The sequence below is a fragment of the Anser brachyrhynchus genome (assembly GCF_964034855.1).
Source record: "Anser brachyrhynchus genome assembly, chromosome: 12".
NCBI lineage: Eukaryota > Metazoa > Chordata > Aves > Anseriformes > Anatidae > Anser > Anser brachyrhynchus.
Genome location: NC_137707.1, coordinates 15,755,800 through 15,783,190, shown reverse-complemented (window position 1 = coordinate 15,783,190; position 27,391 = coordinate 15,755,800). Strand labels below are relative to the sequence as shown.

The 27,391-nt window shown below is 40.8% G+C and overlaps 1 protein-coding gene across 1 annotated transcript in view; it reads right to left on the bottom strand.

Annotated features, from left to right (window-relative positions):
* Positions 1–27,391, bottom strand: part of LOC308176832 (uncharacterized protein) — a 173,530-nt gene that overhangs the window by 115,480 nt on the left and 30,659 nt on the right. The window contains exon 2 of the mRNA XM_080553102.1: positions 23,181–23,280. Coding sequence (XP_080409228.1) covers positions 23,181–23,266 — 86 coding nt within the window. The 5' untranslated portion in view covers positions 23,267–23,280. The remainder of the gene's footprint in view (positions 1–23,180; positions 23,281–27,391) is intronic.

Here is a 27,391-nt window from a genome sequence, read left to right as displayed (position 1 = left end):
TATGTAGGACAGCACAGACAGGAATAGGATCTGGGGCGATGGGAGCCCCATGCACCCTTCCAGCCATCGGTAGCCCCGGCACGCTTTGGGTGCTCTCCCTCATCCGGCCGTGAGGGCTAGGCCAGCTGGCAGTGGAGGCAGCTCTACCATCCTCACCAGCTTTTGGCCATCAGCAAGTCTCCTTGACATGGGGAATGCTCCCAGCCAGACCTCTGACGGGTTTGCAAAATAAGCGTGGTGGACTGGAAAATCTGGTCATGTGTATTGATTTCTGTATCGTGTTACAAATGCACTGGCTGTGCATTGTTCTGGGGCCTTGGCTTTTCTCCAAGTTAGAACTGTCAAGATTAGCCACGGAGTATTTTCATTCAACTTTCTAAACATGTAACATTGTGAAATTGTGATTTTTTTTGTGTGTAAGAAATGGATTTTCAAGGAGATCTGTGAAAAATGATGGTACCTTCCATGTTTAATGCAACTAAAATTTTCAAGGCCTTGAGAACCATGTGGTTTGAATGAACAAAAATTTCTCTTTTTTCCCTCACAACTCCGCACTGCCATCATAAATCAGATCAAGTAGCCTTGCCTTTAAAACTGAGGAATTAAAGCATAAAAATTAAACACCGAGGTAAATTCCCTATAATTGTCTGCACCCCAAACAAAACTCCCTCATGGTATACATAGTCACATTTCTTCAAGCTAGAAAAAATATATACCTAAGTACATTTAAAGGAATATATAATGAGGAGGATCGATAACAGAGCTGTGAAGCAGGCCACGAGGTCACTGTTTTCATGAGTATTTCAATAGGGATCTAGTTTCACACAACAAAGAATATGAACTTGCGCGAGCTATTGCACACCATTAACAGCTAGAAGTCATCTCCAGAACATCACAGCTTCTTAGCTTCTTCCACTGGAAAGTAAAGAAATTGAAGTGTCTGTTGATCCTGCATGACATTAGCAAGATACCAGGATTTTTTATTTTTTAAATAAAATGCAGATTTTCTTCTTTAGACTTCATGGTTTCAAAACTCTTTTCAAAAGCAGGATGGCTTTTAACGTTTTGTCATTATCAGGAAGCTGATGTTGGATAAGAACGATAGTATGAGAGACCAAATTTAAAGGAAGACGTTACATCCTTTATGAAAGCAAACTATACTGTGTAAAAAGAGAACCATTTCAAGCAGAGAACCCATTATTAGGTCCAAGAAAAGCAACAGATATGGAGCTTAGGGTACATTAAGGACTGCTCATCTAATGTCCGTGCTGTTGTTATCAACTTAAAAAAAATAATTAAAAAAGAGGGGACAAAAGTAACTACAACCTGTGGAGCGGAGAAGAGGCTAATGGGGACAAGGTGTCAGCCTGTCCATGCTGAGCACAGCTAAGGACAGACAGCACCTATACAAAAGTGTGAGTTAGTAGAAGATGACTTGGGGAAAATTACGATGGCTGAAAAAAGACAATTTCTGCCCAGTCTGTGATTGATTCCCCCTGCAAACCCTGCCCTTCTGTAGGGTACTATTTAATTCTACATCATCCTCTGCAGCAAAGCTGTTTTAAGGAATTTGCTTTCTTCTCTCAACCTGCCTACTCGCCTGCACACGTGAACTGCAGCACAGCCCTGCCATCCAGGCTGTGCTCCTGTAACAGTGCAAGCGTGCATGACACCACTGATGTTATCCGGAGCAAATGAGAACAAAAAGCCCTTCTACGCCTCCACAACAGGTACTTGGGGAGAAAGCAACAGGTGAGGTGGAGAGAAACCAAAATGTCACATTGCATCGCTCCCAAATGGTAAAATTCTCCCCAAAGGGTTGATTTGTTAGCAAGTACTTGAGATGAGCAGACACAATTCGTTCGTGTCTGGCAGCATTAACTAATTACTAGCTGCAGACAGGAAGCACAGATGCACTGCGTGCCATACCGGCAGTACAAGGCGTGTTCAGCAAGCAACAGCACGAGGGAAAGCACAGATCCATAGAGAACGTACACTGACAAACTTTCAGTGCTTTTAATTGTTCACTTTTTAATTGGTATTATCCTAACAAGAAGAAAAAGGCTTTCCTCAGGAGGCTGCAGAATTATATTTGCCTGAAAGCTTATTCTTCAAATAAAAATGGCTGTTCATAGAAAGTCTATTAGTTTCTTCCTTCATCCCACTGAAATATGTTCTATCCCTTGGGAAATAAATTTTAATTTACTGTAATTTTTCTTGAGGTTTTTCACTTAGTATGTCAACGTACACTTCTCCTTCTTCCTCTTTTTTTTTTTTTTTTACTTTGTGTAAAGACCAAGCTTTTTATAAATAGAATTAAACACGAACAAATGAAAAACAAATGAGTTAAAATCTTAAAAATAGCTGAAACATTTATGGGGCATTCTTTCTAACACTTTTAATTTTAATTCAGTGTTCATGTTGCCATTTTCTAAACAGCAAAAAGGAAAAGAAAACCTCCTAATAAGTAACATAAATTAAACAAGCCCTGTTAATACTGCCTACTGACCCCAGAAAAGCTGATGTGAGAACAGAGTCCACATTTCTTATACAGCCATGCTTATGCACTCAGTCATCTGGGCAAAAATCAGTGGTTTCAGGCGGATGAAAGTTCCAGCAGGGTTGTACCCAGCACAGCTAGTACTTGGTATGCTTTAGGTTTCACATCTAGTTCTGTAGTACTTACTGACTGAATGAGTGAGCGAGTGAATGAAGATGGCCTTGGTATTTAGAAGTGCTGAGCATGCAAAGTGGCAATGCAAAGAAAGCAGGCAGCAAAGCATGAATATGTGAATGTAAATTTTCTTTCTCATGATCAATATGGCAGCCAACCAACACAAAGCTACACACTGCCAGGAGGCTACTGCAATGAGAGCGATAATAATACAGACAGAAGTGATAAGAGACAGGGCTCAGGATAAGCCACACATAACCAGGGGTCACTAAATGCATAGCACCACTTTTTTTTGTATTTAACATAAATAAAACAGAAGAATCATAGTTCACTGCCTAAACTGAATGGGACTGGGCTCCATGCTAAAGGGCAAACCTAGCCAGTACTAACAATTCAAGAGAAAACGCAAAGGTAAACTGGGAAGAGGTTACAAAACTCTGCAGAAAGGACTGCTTTCTCAAGACAGCCGTGTCTGAGCTTCGAGCAAAGTAGTGTCCAAGGTGGAGCCAAGTGCTGTGGGAGAAGGGAGCCCGAGACAGAAACAGCCACTGCATGCCAGGATGGGCAGAGCTCTACGTACGTGCAGCACAGAGCCAGCAGCACCTGCACGGTGCACTGTGCTGGGACAGTGATCTGTATAGGAGTAGGGCATCCCTATGTCTAAATGCTTCTCTTGTGATACAGTTCCCTCAGACATTTCCTGAAAGCTCATCCTGAGCTAGTTCTGTGCTCACCTTACAGATCCCATACCAGTCCTCATCCTCAGCAGCTGAATTCCGCACTTCTCAAGGGGCAACATGTCATGTTTTACTGAATTCCAAGCAGATCAGATCTACTGCATTTCCCTTGTACACAAAAATAAATTAGAAAAATCAGCTACCTTATGCAAAAAAAAAAATGCTAACTTAACTGGTTTGGGTTTGGTTATCTACCACTGATGCTAGCCTAGTTTGCTTTGACTTCAAAACCTTCGATTGCGCTTTTTTCAGTTTAACTTGCTTACTACTGAGACCTGACTCAAAAACTTGCAGTTTCGCAAGTTACTTCTACTCCTCTCCAATATTCTTAGATGCTGACACAATATTTCTTATTCTGTCATTATACTAGTCCTCTCTCCACATGATAGAGCTAGTAAGAAAGCTGTGCGCCCAGCTCTGCGATACGATGCACTAATTCATTCTGTGTTTTGGCACAGGGCTCCTCTGGCACACCTAATTTGATTATATTCAGCCTTCAAGTTTTCCTCTCACTTTGGATGCTGTCATTTCTACTTCTGTAACTGCATTCACTTAACTAGCCTTCCTTCATCTCATTTCTAACATGCTCATTCCTGAAAATAAGACAAAATAGTCATCTGGTAAGGTAGCATCATTAGGAACTTTACGATGCTCCTAATACAATCTGGAATATATTCACACAATCTGCACCTTTAACAGCAAGGTGATGCATATTTTTCTTTACAAATATATATGTAGATACAAATATATATTTGGTAATATTAACATTGATCTCCCTCTTAGAAGTAGCTACAAACTACAGAGCAACAATATGCTAGCAAAAAAAAAAAAAGTAATCTCTATTACTAAATTACATTCAGTTCCCTCCTACCCTGTGCCTGTACGAGGTAGAAAACAGTAGTTAAAAACATGTCTAGCAGCTAGCATCAGCTGCATTAGCGCATGTCATGTAGTGCCTGCTGTGTTTTATTAGACAAATATAAAATTAACAACAGAGCTATAATGATTTCCTAAACTGGTTCCAACACAAATTTCCAATTTGAGGTCAGATGTATTGCCTAATAAAGTTTTACAACAGCAGTCAAATAGTGGTACTTAGCTCCCCAGAAATACAACTCCTAATTCACCAGAATTAGTTTTAAGACTGTTGTTCATCACATAAAACAAAAATAAATATTATTATAGCTTTACCCAAAATGCTCAGACGGTAATATCCAGAGAAGATGGTGTTGGGTTACTTTCACTTCAGACAACACAAATAAAGATACTTGATATATTTACATTTGTAGCAAACATGCACTATAACATCACCATTATTTGATCTGATGCTTGTAAACTGTCAGTTGGAAACTGTTTGGCAAGTATACACTTGGATTACATTGCTTACAGAGCATGAAACTTAAGATAATAGGCTACTAGATTTTTGCACTGGTAAACCTTTTGTCTTTGTGATGGAGAAAATCGAGGCAAATAAATAAGTTTCTAGCATATCAATAAATTAAAACCGAAGAGATCTAGTTCTAGGTTAGTGAAAACAGAGATGACAGCAGGATCTGTTCCACAATAACAAAAGAGTTCATCTTCAACAACTGTTGCTTGACACATTCAGGAATCTGGTGCTAGGCATTATTTTAGGTCTTTGTCAGAAACCAGTGGTGAAGTCAGAGAGTCAGAAATTGTACGAAGAACAATAGAAATGTGAGTAGAATTTCCATGGACCTGTATTTAATTTATAAAAAAGATATTTCAAACATTTAATCATGTCTGCAAAGCATTATTTTGAACATGTCCATTTAAAATAGTAAATTTTATATAAAGACTAGTAAGCTGCCCAGACTGGAAAATCAAAATCCTCTCCCTAAGGATAAGCCTAATCTAACTAAAAGCTTTGTACAATAAAATAAGGAAGGCTCATAATTTTTTTCAATATGTTCTTAAATTAAGTAAGCTAAGACTAGGACTTTGTTAAGGACTTTCTTCATCCACCCCAAAAGACCGCAGGATGCACAGATCCGCTGCAGTTAGTAGATGCACTTTCTGCGGGGCTTTTTTTTACAGATCAGTCCCCAGAAGCGCTCTGCCACAACAGGACAGCACATGCTGCTGAACCAGCACCACTGGCTGGCAGGGAAACTGAACGGGGTTAAACATTTCTGACATAAGGCTACCTCTTTATTGCCATAAATGGTTCGTCCTCCCCTCCATAACCACAGTGATCATCTCAAGGAGGAGAGGAGAGGAGGGTGCTGTCTGGTGGTTAACAGTAGAGTGCCCAAATAACAATAGGTTGCACAAACTCTTCCAGTATGTGCCTGCTCACAGAGTATTTTGGGAAAGCCCTTTTCCTTGTTTCAGTGATAACACTAACCTGTGGGTATCGCTGAGCATTACACAGCACCTGAACCGAAGGAGGAACGCCAGCAGCCAGCGTGATGGAGACACTGGTGGGTCTGCTTGCAACACCACTGACTGCACTGCTTTGCCTTGTGATGTGCTCAAAGCATGAGGAATTTATGGTTAAATACAAACTGCAGCTCTGGCTGAAATAAAAAAGATTCCATTACACTAAAAAGACTTAATAAGGAACATTTAAAGTCATTGCTGGGTCATCTCATATGTGTCCTGTTTGGAGAGGCCAAACTCATATCGCACAGTGGGGTATCCCAGAGCAAACATATTCATGGATTTTATGCTCTCTGTATTTTAAGTGGGAATCTGAAATAGAGTACAAAATTTTCCAAATTGTATCAAATGACCACAATTACGTCTGTACACACACATTACAGAAACAGACACATACACCAGGGGTGCGAGCTTTACACAGGGCCTCAGCATCACATAACAGACGCTCTGTGGATCTTTAGAGTTTGTAAAAATCTGATCACAAACAGCTAACGAAGCACAATCAAACATCTCAATTACTTTCAGAATGCTGAAGATGTTCAGCAGCAAAGAATCACGTGGTTGGTTTCAAGCAGCAGAGTATTTGTTTAACGATCCCATATGCCTTATATCACTAACTGTGGCTTTGTGCTGTTTTTCTAACTACTGACTCCTATAAAACCAGAACACGAGATAAGGTTATACTGCTGGAGATTAGCTTTCCCTTCTCTCCTCCTTCCTCCTGTGCTCCTTCTTCCCAGTTACAGACTCTTTGGGGTTTCATTATTTAGCTTTCCCCTCAGGCATGGGGAAAACACCATTAGAGCCATTTTACAGGCAGCAGGATTCTATAAATGAGGCTCTTATTTAAACAGCCTCACACAGAGCTGATGTCAAAGTTCTCAGCTATTTACAGGTGACATCACACGAGACGCCTTCTGAAGCATAGCCAAAACAAGTACCATGCACAGATTAAGTTTTCTTGTCCAACATACATCAGAAAACAGTCATTCCATCCTCACTTCACCTCACCAAGCTGTTTCTTCAAGGAAATATATGACAGAGCTGCATGGCAACTTTTATTTTTGGCCCTGGAACAGGCTAGACCTTGGTTCTCCCTGAACAAAAACTGAGCAGACATTTGTGGGGACAACTATTATCTTTCTCATCAGATTTTCCAATCCCTACTGCAAGCCTGCAGCAAACAATGAAAAAAAAAAAAAGGATGGGGTGGGGGGGATGAGGTCTGATAGCAGCTCTAGACAGACATGGCTAAATAATCACTGTTTAATTAATCAAGATCTGACAGTGCCACCAATAGTGATAAGCCAGGACGTGAATAAATTACTTTTGTCATTATATTTCTTAGAATCCACCTGAAACATACCAAAGGAATAAGGCCCCAGATCTTTGGGGTTGAACTATATGTAATATCCAAGTAAGTACCACATATATATAAATATATAATATTTGGGGTGAGGAACAAGGACAAAATTGTATTTTCCAAGGTCAAGCAATTTCTTAGCAACTCAGCTTTCCAAACTTACAGTAATAACACATTCTTATAGGTAGTCCCATTATTTCAGTGGAACTGCTCACATGAAGGACACGACTGCAGTGAAGCCATTTGCAGGATAGGGCCCTGAGTTTTGAAACCTAATGTGTGATTTACACAATACACACATGCTTTGAAACATCTTTCTATTCCTCTGTTAGATATTAATCCTACATAGTAAATTTTGCCATTTATTAGCATACATTTGGAATTTATTTTCTCAATGTTTAATCACGCATAGCAGTCATTAGCATATATGAACACTCCTTTTCTAGAGCAGTTTGTGTAGAATTCTCATTTGGGTTAATTACTATGTAAGATAGCTAAATTCTAATTAAAATTCAATGGCACATGTAATGATAAAAATTTATCAATACAGGGTCCTTTTCAGCAGTTACTTTTATTAAATTACTTCATTGTTTATTTCTTGAAATTGGGATTTTAAATTAGGCTGGGTTTTTTACTGCCATAATAATGGTTTCACTAGGTTTTAACTGCAATTTTTTACTCCATATTTTAAGGGAATAAATGCCTTCCAAGTTTTGTATTTACTCATTTTTGGTTTGATATGGCTTTAAAGATTTATATTAATCTCCATCTCTCAGCACAAGGTGCAGGAGTTTGGTACCATTCAGGCTAATGGCTAACATCCATTAACTTCAGGGGAGCTAGGAGCCATGAAGCCAAATAGCATAGATCAAATCTCTCTATCGATTAAAACAATTCTTAAATGAGAACTCTACTATTTTCCTTATACTACTAGCCAGTACTATAGCTGTAAAGACCAAGCTTAATTAGGAGCAGTTAGTGCTAACCATCACTGGTGCAGGGCTGAAGGCAGCAGCCTCTGCTGTTCCTCAAGCTAGCTCCAGTGCTGCACTTTTAGAAGTCACCACCATGGATGTTCACAGGTATTTGCATAAATATCTAGCAGCTGAGAAAAATACTTTGCTCCCACAAACATTCTTCTACTTTTAGACAAATTATCTACATTAGGCAAATCTTACAGCTTAAAAAAATATGGAAAATATTTTATTTCATTTGGGTGGGGTGAACTGTGCATAAAGAATGTTTGCCAGGTTCTGGTCTGAGCTCATGCTTTGCTCACTGCATGCAGGACGAACTGCTGGAAACTAAACGTGCCCTAAACAAAAACAAAGCCGAGCAGCAAAAACTGTTTTCTGCTGCATTAAATGCAGAAGGCTGTTATTCTCAAACATAAAAATGACAAATCACCCTTTAATCAAGTTATGGTTAATAAACTCATCCAATTTTTGCTTAATCATGTTAATATTCAGACATGTTAAACAGTAAATCCCTTCAGGCATGCAATCCTGTTTGCCAAGTTTCAGCCTACAACAAGGTGTAAATCTCTGAAAGCAGCCCTTTGGAAATGCTGACAAACCTTTGGCTGTTGTAGTATAAGCTGGAATCTCTGTAAAACAAAGGGAAAGCACAGCTAAGTTTCTCTACTAATTTCTGTTCTGCCTAAGATTCACACAAGGTAATTCGCCCATCCTAGATTTACCCCTTGCAGAACCTCCGTTGCTACACAAGCCAGAAAATATAATTGAAACTGGCAGGAAGAACAAAAACGAACAATAATAAATTATTATTAGAGCATAATATTTATGACAAAATATAGTTGATACTTCCACTAATAGTTTAATTATAGTAGATCGGATTATCGGAGACAACTGTAATCAGATTCATGCAGTTGTTTGTTTTTAAAGGTGCTTTATGACTTCTGAAGCAGAATAAATGATAAATAATGCATTTCCTCTGAGTTGGTGGGAAAAGTCAGGCTATAATTAGCATACAAAATTACATATTCCGACACTTGATGTTCACCGATGCCATTTCTGTCACGTCATGCAGCATAAATAAAAAGCTGGCAATGTGAATACCCCCTAATAACTTTTTTCTTCCCAAAAGCCCAAATACAGCTTTTTGTCGAGTAACTCCTTACAGGAAGAGCCCCTGGATCCGAAGCTCCCACCAGCTTTATTCTAAACGAAAAGCCCACTTTGTGCCACACGTGACGCGAAAACTGCAGACTGCTGCCGGATCCTAAAGAGAGGCGCAAAGAAAACTCGGACAGCATGGCAAGGAAGGCCCCTTTAAAGGCAGAACCCAGGGAGATGCTGAGCAGGGGCTCCAACAGAGGACCTTTGTACTTCGATGCAAATGAATCCCTGAAAAACAGACTGCAGACAATGACCAGGGAGAAGTCACAGAGAGCCAATCCATCTGCAGCTATTTTGTTAACTCAATGTTTCTTACATTCTTTCTGTTACACAAAACACTTGATGTTGACAGCTGTGAATTTTAAACAACTATTCTGTGTATGTTTTTCTAATTTTGTGTATTCAGAAAGTTTCCCTGCACTGGGGGTTGAAAGCAGAATCCTTGGATTCTATAATTTAGAGATTTCATGCTTTTCAAATAGTCACAGCGACTCTGATGGAAAAACAAAGTGGAAATTAAGTGTCTAATGGAGAGGGCTTCAGATAGCAAGAAAAGTGGTTGCTTTAGAGATCTTACACAAAATAAAATTCATATAAATATGAGCTATGATTACAGAGAGTCTCTGTAAACTATTTGCTGCATGCGGCAAATATATTAATAAAAAGTATGGAAACTTTGTTCAGCTAAACCACAGTCTGATTACTCAAAATCCACTCGTACTTTGTAGTGCGCCTTTTAAAGAAAAACTGCAGCATTTTGAAGAAAAAGTTTGCCTTCAGTCAATTAATTAAATAAAATATTTGGATATCAGCAATTTGTCCGTGTAATGAATGAATTTTTTTGACTAGGTCAAAAACTAACTTAAAGCAGATGCTGGTTTAAAGCATCTGCATAGAAAGCTGGTCTACATTTCTACGTATATCGAAGGAAAAAAAAAAAAAAAAAGAAAACCCACAGTTAAAAGGCTCCCTGTAAAACAGAAAAAAGAAAAATGCAAACAAGATTCCCTTTTCCACCAAAAAAAAAGACTCGAAAGTAGTTATCCATGGGTATTCCGTGATGCTTTGGCCATGACCATGGATAGATGTGCCAAGTGCTGTTATTATGTATAACCTGGCATTTAGCAATCCTGGCCAAACCGTAGTTTTGGGTTTACCCCCTCTGGATCCACGTCACTGATGGGCCCACACTGTCCCCAGCAGCGAGCAGGCCGGGAGGAGGCCGGCCATGGGGACAGGGACCATGTGGCCTCCTCATGGCTCTGCCACTGTGAGGCCCTCAGAGTCCACTGCCTCTACCTCCTCTCCCTGAACTTCTCAGTTTAAAACCAAGTGGGACCCTGGGGAGGTACCTGAAGCAGGGAGGGGTACAGGCCGCTCTGTGTGGCAGGGGACCAGGAAGACCCTGCTTGCCCTGGAGCCAGGCTGCTGCGACACACCGTGACAGTGACGAGCTCCATGCCCGTGCCATGGCCGTGTGCTGGGCCTCTCCCCACCCTGAGCAGCACAGTGGTAAGGTAGGCTTCTGTGGCGGTCCACCTCCTCCTCTCCAGGGAGACCAAGAAAGCAAGCCAAGATCTGAGGAGACAGACACTCCACCATGTTCCTGTCTACGTCTTCTGCTCAATTTCCTTCCCCTCCACCAATGGCCTGGGAGTCAGAAACCTAAACGTCGCTGCTCGGCTTCAGGCCTCGACACCTCTCCTCTGCAAAGTGTCTTCAGGCCGCTGACAAAAAACTCCGCCAGCAGCCTCCGCACAGCCTGCTCCATTTTGACATTCTCCCTCCCTAAAACCTGCAGGAACCGAGCAGAGCAATGGCAATGTGGTTTTGCTCGAGGGAGGACAGGAGGTGGGTTTTGTCTAGTCTGGAAACATATTTTCACTTCTTCCCAGTCATTTATTGTTCTTCTTTTGGCACCAGAAGAACATACTTTGGACATGAATTTCTCTGTGGGTGTTACATGGGAAATTAATCTCTCTCCAAGGGTTACAGGGTCCAGGACAGTTTTGAAATATGTGCAAGACGATGGAGAGGGAGGGAGGCCATAGAAACGAGGCCACTCCATCAGGCAGGCCGGGGCTGCATGCTCACTGCTGGGTGAGGGACGCTGCCTATGGCTGGGCACAGGACGAGCTGCCTCTGGTGATCTCAGCCACACCAACACCGATCTGCACAGGCCTGGTGACACACTCGTGCCATCCCCCACACCCTCATCCTGTCCCCCACGGCTGCGAGCATCCCCAGGCATGGGGCACAAAGCAAGCAAGCTGTCGGGAGGGAGGGGACGCTTCACCAGCATGCACTGTAAGGTCTGCCGTTGTTGTAGGCTTCCAGCAGAACACCCTGCATCAGCATTGCCTGCTCCACTCTTCCCTTCTCACAGCGTGATTTCAGTCTCATTATTTATTTTTACGATGTAGCATATTCCATTTACATGGCAGTTAAGTATTATAATCAGTTTGAAGTGCCCCTATGCTAGGTACTATCAAAAATAATAAAAAAAAATAAAATAAAAGTTGTAGAACTTTGATCCAAAAGCTCAAGAGAACCATGAAAAGCTTTACTCTTTTTTTTTTCCTGAATTAGAAAAGAAGCAGAAACATATCAAACAATTGTTTTTTTATATAACTTCTCATGAGTCACTCCAAGGCATTAGACACCACCATACACATAGATATTAAGGCACTCCTCTGGCTCAAAATTATGCTTTATGCAAACAAAAGGCCTCTCACTATGGATTTACACAATAGGTTTACGCTGAGCCACTACGATCTATCATGTAACTGAGTGCTTAATGACTCTTTAATTTAAGGATTATTGACACAAAAGATGTAACAGCTGCTTAAGAGTTACTACACAGCAGCAGCTTTCCAAAAAGATATCACTTCATCATTTTTGTATTTTCTAAACTATCCAAAGATGCTTACACTCATGGCAGTGACTTGAAAGATGGAAAAATTCAAGGGGAAATAAATTAGAATATACTTGACCTCAGTGAACTAGGAAAAATATAAATTTAAACACTCTTGGTTGAGAACAGATTTGTTTCTATTTATTTCTGACATGCCAAGAAGCTTATTTTATCTGAAGAGAAGCCTTCCAGACTAGGACCCTGTATTTTACATTGAAGGCCAAAAATTATTTTTTTAAGCAAAGTTAAGCCCCTTGCAGGAGTCACTTGGGTTGCAACTGACAGAACTTTAAGCACGAGTGGTAAGGAGCACCACCGTAATAACAGAAACTGGACAATATAGGAGAGTTTGTTAGGTTTTTTTTTTTTTCCCCTGCATGCACGTGCGTGTATACATATATATATTTATAAACCCTTTAACAATGAATATTCCCACTGCCAAGCATTCAGAGACAGGGCTGATTTCCTTTCAAGTAATTGATGTAGCCTTTCTTCAGTATCCAGTCCAGACAAGTTCTCAAACGTGAAGCAGGAAATCACACCGTCAAAGGAAAGCTGAGCATTCCTGCCACACGGTCCGGGTCAGCCCCTCAAAAACACTAGATTTATACTACTGCTGCCAAAAAAACTTGCATTTCCATGCCCTCCTGTTGCTAAGATAAAGGATGTTTCCTACTGCCTCAGAATGCCGTCCTCATTTAAAACTCCAGCTATGTTCTGACAAAACATGCTGCTGTCACCCCAAATTGAGCAAATGAGCCTATGTCCTACAGTATAAAGACCAAAAGAGTTATTGAATATCACCCGGGGAGCACAAAATGAAAAGGCTCCCATTTCTTCCTGACCTTTTTGGGCATTTTTTCCTGAAATCGGCCTAGCCCTTCAGCCTTCATTTCTCATTCTGTCTGTGGTAGCACAGGAAGGACAGCTTGGACTTTTCAGTTTCAAACAGATCAAGTTTTGTTAAATAACTTTTTTTTCTTCTTCTTCAAACCAGAAGCGGAAGGGAACACTGTGAAGAAAATGGAAACTGGCAAAGAGCTTTAACTTCAAATAGCCTTGTAAGTCAGTGTTGATGTGCAAAACTAATTCTGTTTTTTCGGCATTTAAATATAACCCGACAGTTGCAAAGGGGAGGGGTAAGGGTAGGAGAAGTGTGCTGCAGATTACCAGCCAAGTACAAAATGCGAAGAAGTGTAGTGTTATGCCTTCTGTTTATCAAAAGCAATACGGATTAGATTTATTGGCACCATGCTTTACAGAGGAGGCTATATACAAACTTGCACTGGAAGGTCTCAGGAAAGGGCCTTGGACAAAAAGCACTGCTGCACCCCCAGTGTCTGGGAAAACAACGCCTCATCCACGTCAGGAGGGGAAGTTTCCACAGAACAAGAACCCCAAGCTTCAGTAAAAAGAGATATGCAAATAGCCTCATCCATTAAAAAAAAAAAAAGTACCACTGAATATAATGTATCTAAATATTTGTTCAGGGTTAAGTGGTGTTGTCTAAACAAGCAGAAAAGCTCTTTTTTTATGTAGATTTGCTTTCCCTGTTAGGAGTTCCAGCTGCATACTTACTGCTTGTTTATTTATATGCTTTTCATTTCCTAGAAATCTTCTGTCATTTTTCAGACGCATGGGGTAAGCAATATTCTGACATCGTGTAACTCTATGATCCATATCATCGTCTGTTCAAGCTTTAGCTTACTATCTATTTTTACCAGTCATCATAATATGCTGATGGGAAACTGCACACTTCTCATCCTTAAAGAACAAGACATGAAACTGGACGGGTTCTTGTTTATCCACCTGTAATTACACCCCACGTGCGAGAGGCCACATTTTCCTGGGGTAAGACGTCTGCCTGTTCAGCACAGGCTGCGTCCCAAACCGTTGTTTAAGCCTGCTGGCAATGCTGCTTCCTACAGCAACCCAAATTTTGCCTCTCCTTGTCTCTGCGGCTTTCAGCGTTGTCATTACTTGATGCTGTTGGTCCCATGCACAATCCAGAAGCACTTCATAGCTAAGAGGAAGAAAGGATTTCTACCACAAGAAACAACCATTGGTGCAAGGGGTCAACAAGCACTACCACTGATGTAGGACCTGGAGCACTGAAGGGTGTAAAGACGGCTGAAGTGCAGAATGGGATCCCGACTGCCATTAACTCATCGTGTAGGAGATATATGGGATCACTCAAGCAGAAGGGGAGATCTCTGACAGCTCACTCAAAGGAAGATGAGGGAATGCTACCATATTGACATATTGAATAGGCATCTGGAGGGGAGGCACCTCACTCTTTTCCTCATCCTGGTTGAGAGAAAGCAGTTCTATGAAATGAGCAAGAGCTGAAGAATTCCAGAGGGTTTTTTTTTTTTTTTTTTTTTTTTTTAGGGGGGTGGGTAAAGGCTTTTAAACATAACATAGAAAATTTCTTTTGATCCTTTAAGAGAATATTTAAAGGCGGACACTCAAAAACCTACCAGCTTTACCTTATGCAGTGATCTCAGCATCTCACTAGAAAATACACAAAAAATGATACATAACCTTGTGTTACTGCAAACAGAATGGAAGCATTTACGGGCAAGTCTGGCATCTGCCACAGTCTTAGTTCATTATTGACTAAATGATTGCAGATATGTAAAAAGTTAACAAACAAATTTCTACTTAATGTCTGTCCTTGTGCAACACCAGTATTCAAGTGTTACATTCCAGAGAAAAAGCCACTCAGGAGCCTCTTTTGAAGACAGCATTTACTTCATGATTCTTTTTCCAAATCTATTGTTTGCATGAAACTTTTTCCAGCTGGTTAGTCACACCAAATCAAGACAGCCAGTAATCAAGGACAACTCTACCTGATGAAGGATGGGCCCCTCTTGGTGGGCCCCCGTCTCTCAACAGCCATTTGTTGTTGCTGAAATTACATTTTCTCCTGAAATAATCCTGGAGCCCCCAGATAGCAGAACACCAAAAGGGAAAAATTACTATTCAGCCTGTACGAGACCTTCGTGCGCACATCAATAGCCAGAACAAAGAAACAGACCAAACTAAATATTTGAAAATGAAAATACAACTTCACAAGCAGAAATGACCCCCTAAACTCCCCCCAAATAGAAGCCCCAAGTCATCAGCAAAACTTCTGTATAGTTTCACGCACAGAACTTATTTTCCTTTACCAGTGCTGTTCACCTTGCATAAATAGCTCTTCTCCTTTCTTCTGTGGAGGAAAGCAATCTACCATGCCCAGGTGGATTTAATAAGGGAGGTCTAATACTGGAGGTCAAAGAATATGAATGGATTAAAAGATTAGGGAGAAGAGCATGAAGGCTTTCACCTTTACGGTTCCTGTTCTGAATTCGTCTGATGTCAGCTGTGAGCGAGCAGTGTAACCATCAAGGAGCTGTGGCTGCATGGAAATCTTTCCTTCAGCTTCGAGGAGTTACAGTAAGGGATCATTAGAAGAAGTAAGTCTGAATATTTTGAAAATATTTACTGAGACTGCCTCTCATTATGAAGCCCCATATCTACTTTTCTGTTTCTTCATATTCCACCACCATAAACACCGTGGTGGCTTTACAGTTAAAAAAAGAAACCCCACACTTTTCACTATTAAATTCAAATTTACCAGCTACACCATCTTTTTTCCTATTACTTCAAATCTCTAATATCAAACAGATATCCCTATCCACCACTTTCAGTGCAGTTTCCTGTTACTTGAGGCGTTCTTCGTGTACCAAATTACACTTATTATGAGTGGTAAACTGCAAAACAAAAGCAAAAAAACAGACACCAGAAAAACAAAACAAAAGCACAATCTGACTTTGGTAAAAGTTATTCCTGTAGTCTCCGTGATCAAACCAGTCCATAGTAGCCATGGACTGCAACTTAACCTCCCCTGGGATTTTGGCAAAATCACGTTAAAGTGGTTCATTATGGCATTACCAATGGCTAAAAGCGCAGCACGGTTTTACCACGCTTGTGCACATAAATTCTCAGCCACCTTTTAAGACATAGCTCACTGCTTCAGCTCCACAAGTTATGCAGAAATCATCTTATTTTTTTCACTGCTGAAGTCCATATTTTCACTTTCACATAGCCAATTGGGAATGCAACCAGCAAAGTGCTTGAGAATTAAATCAGGCATACATTTGGGGTCCTGTCATGTAAGAAAGGAGGGAGCTCAACAAGTAGCACGCTGTTTCTACATATTGGAAAAACACTCAGAAGAGGTGGGTGTCGTATTGGGTTCAGGATTTAAAACCAGCCATGATTGCCTCCAAAATTCCTTCAGTTAAAAAAGCAAGCCGCACAACAGAACCGTCAGCCGTGACTGAGGCTGGTTGAGTAATAAACTCAAAACTACATAAAATGAACCTCATGTTTCCATGGTGATGAATTCATCTTTCTCTTCAGAGTGTCTTGTGATGTAGAAAACATTCCCCAGTACTATTTTGGTAGTAATCATTCTAATGGAAAAATCACCATCTCGGACAATACTAATGAAAACACCAACTTGCATTAATTTTAGGATGACCTTGATAAATTGGCAGGTGAAGATGAAAGCAGCACAGTGCCCAACGGAAAAGTAAATCAGTGAAGATGCCCACTAGTGACATACATATATATTAAAAATTAAATAAATAACTAACCACAAGGCTGGTGGCTGCTAAGATGAATGTGCAGAACTGTTCATCTGCTTTACCTCTCTGATACAAGCTAGTAAATCCATTTTTGCCTCAGTAAGCTTCCTCGACAGTGAGAAGATTTAAATCTTCTCAAACAGATACAAAACATATCATCTCCTTAGGCTAGCCTTGCTTAATGGCAGTGAGGCATGGCCAATTGCAGCCACTCTTAACACGAGATATTTGACAGGTATAAGATCAGGCATATACTGTAGGAAAGGTCCCAAAGCTCGCCTTCAGTCACGAGGCTGCTCTAAGGGTATGAACTGCTAAACTCTGTCACCATCACTTAACTTACAGCGGTCCTTAATGTGATACGGTGTTCTGTTCGGAGGGGAAAAAAGAAAAAAAACCTTCTTAAGGGTACATACTTGACTTTGAACCAGTGACACATTTCTGAAGGAAAGCACCTGATGGGACAAAGACGTACCACACTTCATTCAGCACGCATGGCGCGTGCGGCAGTGCAGGATCTGCAGTAACAGACCCTTGTACCAGCGTCCGCGAGGGCTCAGCGCTGTGAGCTCGAGGCAGGTCTGCTACGCCTCGGCACGGGAAGATGTTCCCTGGGCTCCCTCAATATGCAAATTTACCTGTCCCACTTGGATAGGAAAAATGAGGCATCTTAACTTGCAACCAGACCAAGAGAATGTTGGCTACAGAAACAGAATGACGATTTTGATTCAAAAGGCACGTAAGCACAAGTGTCATTTGAAGCACATAAGCAGATGCTAATAGGCCTGCTCAAGTGTTTAGAGCTACACATATGCATAAGCACTTTCCTCGAAAAAAAACCTGCAGATATATCCGACTTTTACTGACACTGTAACTGCATTTAGTTAACAGACTCAGATATGTTCAGGGCTGCACTTCTTAGAGCACAATCTTCTACCAAATGCATATTGGGAGGATGATTTAACCAGAAACAACTTGACAGACTCTGAAAACAGAAATGAAATACACTGCTTTTGGTATAAAATTGTCCTTGCAAACATCTAAATGACACAAAATGCTAACTAGCTCTGAGTAGGTCGCAGGTATTTGTTGTGGATATAATTCATATTCAGAAATCCTCTGGTGATTTTCTTGAAAAACTGGTTGAGATTTGACTTCTCTCTGTGTCAACAGAAACTGTGCCCTACACATTTCATATTCTTCCTTTTTGCTTTATGCACTAAATCTGAAAAATATTCAGCAGAATAGTGCTGTTCTGATACATTTCTAATTTAACAAGCAGCAAAGCCATACGGGCTAGAAATAAAAGATTACCTTAAGGAAAGACATGAGAGGGAGCCAATTATACAAAGATGTGTCAACGTGTGCAAAGTTTATGAAAAACGATCAGCATTACATCTGAGTCAGTCCTGACTTTATATGGGTTACTTTTTTATTCCTGTTGCTTTAGAAAGCTATTTGTTTTTTTTACAGTATTAATCCTTCTGTTTAGCCAACAGTCCATAAATGTGCCATTTTGTTATTTCAGATTAGGGAGAAATGCACATGGTATTAGACAAACACAGCAAGAGGTAATACAAGTGATATACTTTGTGAACATGCAACAAAGTGAGGTTGCTTTTTCTCTTGTGATCTCTGATAGTCAAGAGAAGTTCTCTTTTTCCTGTAATCATGAATCTAAAGCCATCGACTATGTTAAACCAATTTTCTGCATGTTTTTAGAGCTTCCTCAAGACTTGGTTCCAATATTCAAACACTCGTTAAATTGTTATCAGTATTCTTATTAATTAACATTAGGTTCTTGCAAGAAAACGGGTGATCCGGAAAAAAAATCAGGTAAAACGTTTAAATTTACTAACTGACCCCAGATCTCAGTAGAAACACGCAAGATCTAGTCCTAGTACTGCCCTTGAATAATGTCGCATTCAGCATCCTAAGAGTACTGCAATTAAACCACAGTCTAATTAGAACACAAAAGACTTTTTGGTAATGAATCTTGCTGGCAAAGAGCATCTTCAACACTTACTTCACAAACAATAGCAGTTGTCGAGGGATGCTAAACAAATTTCAGAACTGGGTCTTTTCACGGCAATTTGGAATATTTGAGATTTTGGTCTTTGGTCCTCAGTGTCAGCTAGTTATTTATGTTCCCAAAATGTACTAATGATCTCTAGGCAAATATACACCATTTAAAAAATTTACCAGTGTGCCTGTGATTACAGATGGCTTTCCAAGGGAAGCCTGGACTATCCCTTTCTGACCTATTTTCCTCCAGTTCCGCTTCTCTGTCCTCTCAGCTGAGTGCTGGAAGCTGCCTTAAGTGGGATAAAAATAATAATAAAAACCCAGCGCCTACAGCAACCCTCAAGCTACAGAAGGTGAAAAGAATTACATTCTTAATTCACAAGACTCTTTTTACATATAATCATTCCTTTTAGGTAAAGGTCAAGTTACAAGATTTTTTGCATTATGCATAGTGATTTCCATTTTGGCTTATTATTCGGTGGTATAAAATTTATGATGTCAGATTTCATGACAGTTAAACCTGAGTTTGTTCTATTTCAGAATGACATCTGGGTGTAGAGAATAACAAAGCTTCTACATTAAAATGGCCTCATATTTTTAGGCCAGCTCCTATGAAAGACATGAGAACAGCAGATACTTCAACAGATGTTCAGAAAAATATTTTACTTTTCAAGTGCTGCTGAACTAAAATGGGAGTAGAGTTGCATAATGGGAAATGAATCATTACAGTCAATCATGAAAAATATTCAATTGTTTGGAATCAAAGAGTTTGGAAAAAAACTCTTATTTCAGTGCTATTGCAAGACATTTTATATTCAAAAGCAAATAATCTAAGAAAACACTCAATGCTGCTGCTTAATCCACTTATGAGAAAAAACAGGTTCTTCAAGGAAATAAATGTATAAAAGCACATGTTTTATTTGTTAATGCATGTAGCAGATAATGATTTTTAGCTGACAGTACAATTCTTCATTATGGCAATGCAACATCCTTAGTGAAAATTGAGTAGTCTTAAGGTGTTCTGTGCTGTTCATTCATGCAAAGAATTCTTGTCAAATATTTTAATGAGAAGAAAAGTATGGCAGTCGAGATTAAAAGTCAAGGTGACCTTTAACTGTGGAAAACAGTATCTACATATCACCTTACATTTCTTTTTAAGGTCATCACTTCTCTCCTGAAGAGTCATTCCTTAAATAGGAAAACGCCGTGCATGGAAAGAGCTAACTAAAAACTGTTCTCATCTCAGTATGAAGCTCGACGTTACACCTACTTTAAATCACACACATCCTTTGGTATAGGCCTCGAATGCTTGCTGTGGTGTCTTCAGCAAAATGAGCAAGAAAACTGCACTTTAGGAAAATAGTGGATGTACACCCACCCCATGCTTCAGTAAAGCAATAGAGTGATGTCCTACGAGCTGTCACTCCTCTCTAGGAAGAAAGGCAGGGTTGAGGCCTCTTGTTCCGGGAGAAATGGAGTGACCTGCTTTCTGCCGTCACGCTCCAGGCTGCACAGGTTAGATGAGCAAATACTCTGCTCCTTGCACGTCATGCAAAGGTTCTGCTGCATGAACAAAATCCTCCACCCTCGATCTGGCCTTCGACAAGTACCAGAATAGTTTGGAAACATTGTTCTGGTTACTGGAGGTGAAATACAAACACGTCATCAAATACTGGCTTTTCACAATGTAGTTTAATGTCTACTCAAAGTAGCCGTGGCCAAGGGGCGATATCTGTACTGCAGCCCCCTCTGCTAGAGACCCCCCAAGACCCCTCTCGCTGCCCTGGGCAGGATGCCAGGTCTGGATGCCAGCCTGCAGAGCCCTGCATTTGTCCCTTCTGCCTCCCAGCCATTTTACAACGTCCATTTACCCCTCTACAACTGGAAGAGGTAGCAAACCTGAAAGAAGGACAAAGTCCTAGAAGGCCTTAAGCTGTTAAAAAGAAACTCAAAAAATAAAATAAATAAATCCATGTGGGTACAGAAAGAGGAATCACGTGGCAAGGGCAGGTTGATAGAGACCTCAAGCCTGGTCCTAAATATCAACGTGAACCTGCTCTCTCATTTACGTATTTTGTCTCTCAATTTATTCACTGATCTCTCATCTTCGCTCACTTTCCCACACCAAAAGCAGTTCAGGTATAACATGACATTAGAGCAGCGATAAGGCGTACAGATCAGCATTGGTTTATGTCCAGCCTGCTTGGCATGAGCTGCCCACAAGCACAGGCAGAGAAATGAATGTTTTCTTGTATCTGTCCACAAAGATACATTCTTAGTTATATATACTAAGAAGATTACTCACAGAGAATCATTAATCATCTTTATCACTACCAAACATAGTATCAAACACATACAAAAATGTGTTTCCTAATTGCTACTATGGAGACAAAGGAACAGAGGAATGAAAGATGAAAATAAAGTACCAGGTGTCATTTCTTCTGCAAAATTGTACGTGAAATAATTTATTTAATGGGTGATATCATTTATACAAGGTTCTAAGTGAATCTTAAATAATTATAATACCCAAACACAGTAAATCAGATTTAAAAATTGCCTAAGAAAAGTATTGTGGATAAAGTTGCCAAAACATACCGTAATGGGATGAATCTATTAAAATATGGCAATACTGGCATTGCTTTGAATCACAGCCTGAACTTGCAACAGCTCTAGACTTAACAGATTCTTTATAGATTGGTGTTCTTCCCCATTAAGTTTAACCACTTATTCTGAAGACCTGTTTACTGCGTACTGTGTAAATAAATGACTGAGACAATCCACATATTTTTTCTAAATACTATAAACTGATTAAATAAAGTGAACAAAAATACATCATACGTTAATTATTTCATATATATAACATACATAGAGAGCTCTCACATTTCAGGCAAATGAACTTACTGTATGTTTCAGGAATTTCCAAAGAGTTTAGTGAAAATCAGATTTGAAAATGTTATGCTACTTTCATTTAAAAATATTTTAACACTTACTGGTTGTTTGCTAACATCTGAAGAACAACACATCCTGCAACTACTAATGCTAAATACTCCCCTCACTGAACACACAACTGTAATTAAAACTCTAGTCCACTATTTTACGTTTATTGAAAAGTGCACAAAATTCCTTTTTTTAGCCACTGAGGAGACTTGGCACCAGCTATAAAAGATTTATTGATCCAGTACTAACTAGAGTACGTCACGACTAGCCAAGTGCCAAACAGTGCCTTTGCACCAGATTGTGATTTACAAGTAAGGAAAGGAAACTGGAGTACTAATTAGATATAAAACCCGAGGCTTAAAAAGTTGTGTATTTATAATTGAGGTCTTGCAAAAGACAGAGTCTTTCTATAGTCAAGCTTTTATACCAAAATCTTTTCTCTAATAGAAATCCACACATGCCATTTTCCTTACTAGAATGCTGAGCTCAACTTTAAAGAAACTGTTGCCACTCTCAAAAAGAAGTCATACAACTTTTGAAATGAAATACTGAAAAGATTTCTTTCATTAACAGCTGATGTTATTTAATTTTGATTAAAAAAAAAAGTCTACCAACTTTACAATGGTCAGTTTTGAATTTTTGGATTGTTTTCCGTATTTCTTTGCTTTTTTCCACCAGGACAACTAACAAGGCACGTAAGAAAACTGTGTCACTGGAGTTTCTAATTCTAAGAGATGATCTTAACCCTGTTATCTTTGGAAATAGATTACTTGGGATAGGTCACACCTCACACAAGACGAGACATTTGAACTGTAAAAGTGAAGCAAAACTGGTCCAAATATCTGAGGGACACATGATGCAATCTTATATTGGATCAAGGCCACTGCATCAAATGAAATCAGCCCGGATAAACCAGAAGTGCCAGCGCTTGGAGGATGACATCTGTTAGCCAAGCTACATGCTAACAGTCAGCAGGCTTAACCTGACGACACGTGAGAGATTTCATCACTGAAACGACCCAGGTTCCCAGAGCTTATTCTGGTAGATAATAAGGGATTTACCACATCAGCTGGTACGAAGTATGTGAGCGAGAGCAGCAAGCTTTTCCAGAAACACCTACTGACACTGTGGTCACTTTGGATCCAGTTTCTAAGGCACAACCCCGAGGCCGATGCCCATCAGCAGCTTGGGTGAAGTGATAAGCTGAGTCAGAAACTGAGTCATAAGAAAAGGGATACAGACAGCGCAAAGGAAGGGGAAAGCCGGATTTAAGATTTAAGCTAGTTCTGGTAGTGGAAGGCACATCATGCATCTATTTGAAAGGTAATGTGAAATTGCTCTGCAGTACTTACAGCTTGTAGAATTCATGACCAACATACGCCCGTGTTTTCCAGAGGTCCAGCTCCACAAGATGCGAGTCAACAGCCAAATAATGCATAACTTCATTTCAGCCTTTAGGTAGACAAAGCGTGTAGAAAATATAAAACAAGAAAAGGATGTATAATTTAGTATTGATGGTTACTTGAAATACACCAATTATGTTAAATGCACTTATAACAAGGCACACTTCCACATTTGGTGTCTATTTAAAACCTTATTAAGAGCAAAGGACACAGAAGAAACAGTCTGTTTGATCTGTTTTGAAGCTATGGGAATAGGAAACAAGTTTTCCTGCACCATCTCCCAGCACCATCAAACAGTCCTTTCTTACATGAATAAACACACAGCCATATTTGAAACCCTTAACCTACTGCTCACAAAGAAATCCCACTTGTAAGCACAGTTGTTTATTAAGACTAACCTTAGTTCATTTTCCAGTCATATTTCAGAGATAAGCAAAAATTATAGAAATAAAAATGTCTAGCAGGTAGTTTCATTTGCCTCTTTTATTACAAATTCATATTCAGATATGTTAATATAAAGATGTACAATATTACATAAAGGGCACAAAACCTGACATTGTGACACTGGTGGTTGAATGGTTCGCTCATTGTAGCGGCTCTTATTCAGCTATTTTCTAGTGCTCTCATCAGTCTTTTGTGTGAAAGTCTTTGGTGAGAGTCAAGTCTGAACTGATAAGGCCTTGGAGACATGATCACTGGCCTTCATTTTCCATTGACAGAACCGCACAGCCAATTCACAAACATTTTCATATTAATATTGAGCAATTTCCCTACATTCTAATCCATCAAAGTAGGCTATTAATCCTTTCCCCCGCACTGTTCTCTATTCAAATGCTAACAATTTTCTTCTCACAAGCTAAAACATTTGTCCTACAGCCACTCACACAAAGACACTGTATTGTCAGCAGTGATTGATCAGAGTATTAATATGAGGGATGTGATGTAAATTGTATCAACGACACCACACAGACATGCAGGAAAAGGTCTTTTTTAAAGGATAAACCAAATGCAAAATATAATAATTTCTCCAGGAACAGTCTAAAGCGGGCTGCCCCGTGCATTTTATGGAAATTTATGAAGATATTTAGGGGTGTAAAAGGCTTTTGGCTTTGGAATACAAAACAAACAGCAGGGATGCCCTGTGTGCCGACACCCGGTGGGGAACAGCCTGCGGCTGGGACTGGCTCGTGGGCTGCTCCCAGCAAGCAGCAGGAGAGCCACCAAGGGGCACTGGCTCTCTAATGCCAAATTTTATACAAATGGGGGGGGGAGGGGGGGGAGGGAAGAAGACCAGGATAGCCCTTTAAAGGGAAAGGGCTCTCAACTTACATGCTGTAAAACCCAAACACCAAGGTCAGAAAGCAGCTCTGCCACCCAGCCGTCCCTGGTGGCCTCATGGACGGGCAGAGGACACAGGGCACAGACGCTCCTCACCGGACAGAACAGCGAGCATGTGGAAAAGGACAAGTGCATCCAACAGGTCACCCCTTGCACCCCAGTTTCAAGCGATTTGTGGTTATTTATTAAAACAAGGGATGTGCAATCTTAAGATGCTTTAGGCCTCCCATATGCAAATACAACCACCAGTTTCTGCTGGGATTACAGAAGCTTAGCACAGGAGCAGAAAGCAGAAGGGGGACGATCCATTACAGACACGGTTGCGTGAAGTGGACGTGCTGTCTGCAGCGGAGGGGTGAGGACGGGAGTCTGTGGGCGCCCAAAGCTTTGGAAGAGCTGACGCATCCTGGCACAAATCAGGGCAGTTTCGGGGATGCTGCAGTTTTCAGCAGGTCGCAGCGACTCTTGGCACGGTGCTCAGTGCTTCGCCCCCGCCGTGGCATGTGCCCTCCTCCCTGGTGTGTGGGCAGGGGACACCAGCACCAGGCACTGTCAGCACGTCCCAGGCAGTAGCTGGGTCTCCTGCCCGTGCTGGGCTTAACCCGCATCTCTAAACCTCATCCAGCACATGGGCGCTGTGGCTCACCGTGTGCAGGAAGAGCTGTTTGCCTCCCACAGACCCGGGGAAGGGTGGGAGGGGGCCCTGCTGGTTGGTAAGACGATGATTGAACCATCTAAAATAGTGATTTGCTCAGGAGTCTATACAGAAAACACAAAAAACGACCCCCAGACTTGGAGAACAACCCCTTTTCTCCATTTCTGAACACTGGTGGATGCAGGGAGGCCTGAAAGATACTGCTGCTTCGCAGGATGAACTTACTGGTGGCACAGAGCACGCCACAACCACCTCCATTTTTAAAACCTCCATATTTTTTAAGAGCCTGCATTTCTATGCCACGACACCGTGTTTCCACACCACTTACCTTCGGTACATTATATCTTTACAATGAGTAGTTAAAAACATTTGTACTTTAAAGCCACTTAGGAGCTCTTCCAATTACTTACATTAGCATTCTGGCAAACACTCAATCCTTTTCAGTGTTGAGTCAGAGCCCTGAGTCTGCATCAAAAAACTGTCCAAAAAGCAATTTTTCTTTTCTCCACTCCCAGACACCTGGAAAGGCTACCAGGGGTTCTGCTCCAGGAGGGAAGAGGAGGCACTCGCTGCCTGGTGGAGTCCTCCCCGGGGAGGACAACTTTCAGGGCTCACCCTACAAGGCACAGCATCCCATCTCCCAGCACCTAAAGATTCCCAGGAGACATGGTCAGAGGCCAAGGAAGGAAGCTGTTCTTCCTCACAAAAGCCCGAGGCCAGCAGATCCGCGAGATAAGACACGAGGAGCTGTGACTTTTTGGAGAGGGGTCGAGGAGGAGCACCCAGCTGCCTCCCTCCATGGGCCGATGACTCAGGGCAGCCCTGCTGCAGCCGTGAGTCACCATCCCACGGCGCCACCGGGGCGTGTGCTGCAGAGGCAGCCTTGGGGATGAGGTTTGAAACAACGGGCCCTGGCCACTTCGTGTTGCTGAACGTCTCACGGCAATTTTATATAAATAAGGGTGTTTGCTCTAGTTGAAATATGGCCAAGATATCAAGGTTAAGCTTCCACTTATATAAATTAAATTGGATAAAGTATTAGTCATTTCCTGTCCCAAGCTGTTATGCATTGTGATGTACATTATGAAATAGTAATTTTAAACCCAGAAATAGACTGACTTCAGTTTTAATTGAAATAATCTTTATTTTGTAATTAATCTATTATGTGCCGGAAGACTGATTTTCTTGGGTTTTGTGCTTGGGCGTTGCTGGATAATGTTTGCTGAAGTGGCTCTCATGCAAAAAATAAAACCCTGAATTACATTACTGTAAAAATCAAGTCTCCGATATGTCACACTCCAATTAAGCAGAAACGGCAAGAAAAAGGGTGCCACCTACTAACGGGTTTACTATCAAAACAAAACACACGCACCAAACTCCCAAAAGACCTAGCAGCACAGAGACCTTAACATGACATACATTTTACTTCGAAGGCCATGTAAAGATTGTGGAAACCCAGATCTGCGGGTTCGTGTTTGATTCCTTTCACTCCCTGTTTCCACCATGTCCAACACTAGGACCATTCGTCCCAGCTGCCCTCCTGAGCCCCCCAGCAGGTCCCCACCGACACTCTCCTTCCACCCCAGCTTTGGCAAGCTTCAGGTCACACTTACAAAGGCTTCCTTCAGCTAAACTTCAGTCAAACCCTTTTACTCTTGTTCTTTGATGAAACAAGGATTTTTTTTCAAGGCAGAACAGGTTCTGTTTTAAAGAGTTTGGTGTTTTAATAATTATTTTCAGCTGTGCTGCAAGTGTTCTAAGAGCAAGCGGAATTTACAATCATCTCTGGAGAAAGACTGCCATTAGTAATAAAGAATGGCTTTATCCATTTTTCATATGGTAGTCGCATTCACTTTGTCAGTCTCGAGGTTCGATAAAGTATAATTCAGAACAATTCAAGCTCACCTTCCACTGGACTGAGTAATCAGATTAAACGAGGAAACCTTGCAGCGGCTCTCCAGAACTTACTGCACGACTCCTTATGAACCTCACAGCCTATACGCCCCTTCATTTCCTCAGTAATACATGGCTGTCATATGAAATTGTGTATGCAAGACGTACAACGAAGTCTCACAAATTTAGCTTCAGCACCAGGAGAAGAAACTTGTGATTTGGAAGTAGAAGATCATGAGTTTTAAGCTTGCTAATGTTTACAAAGGCCACACAG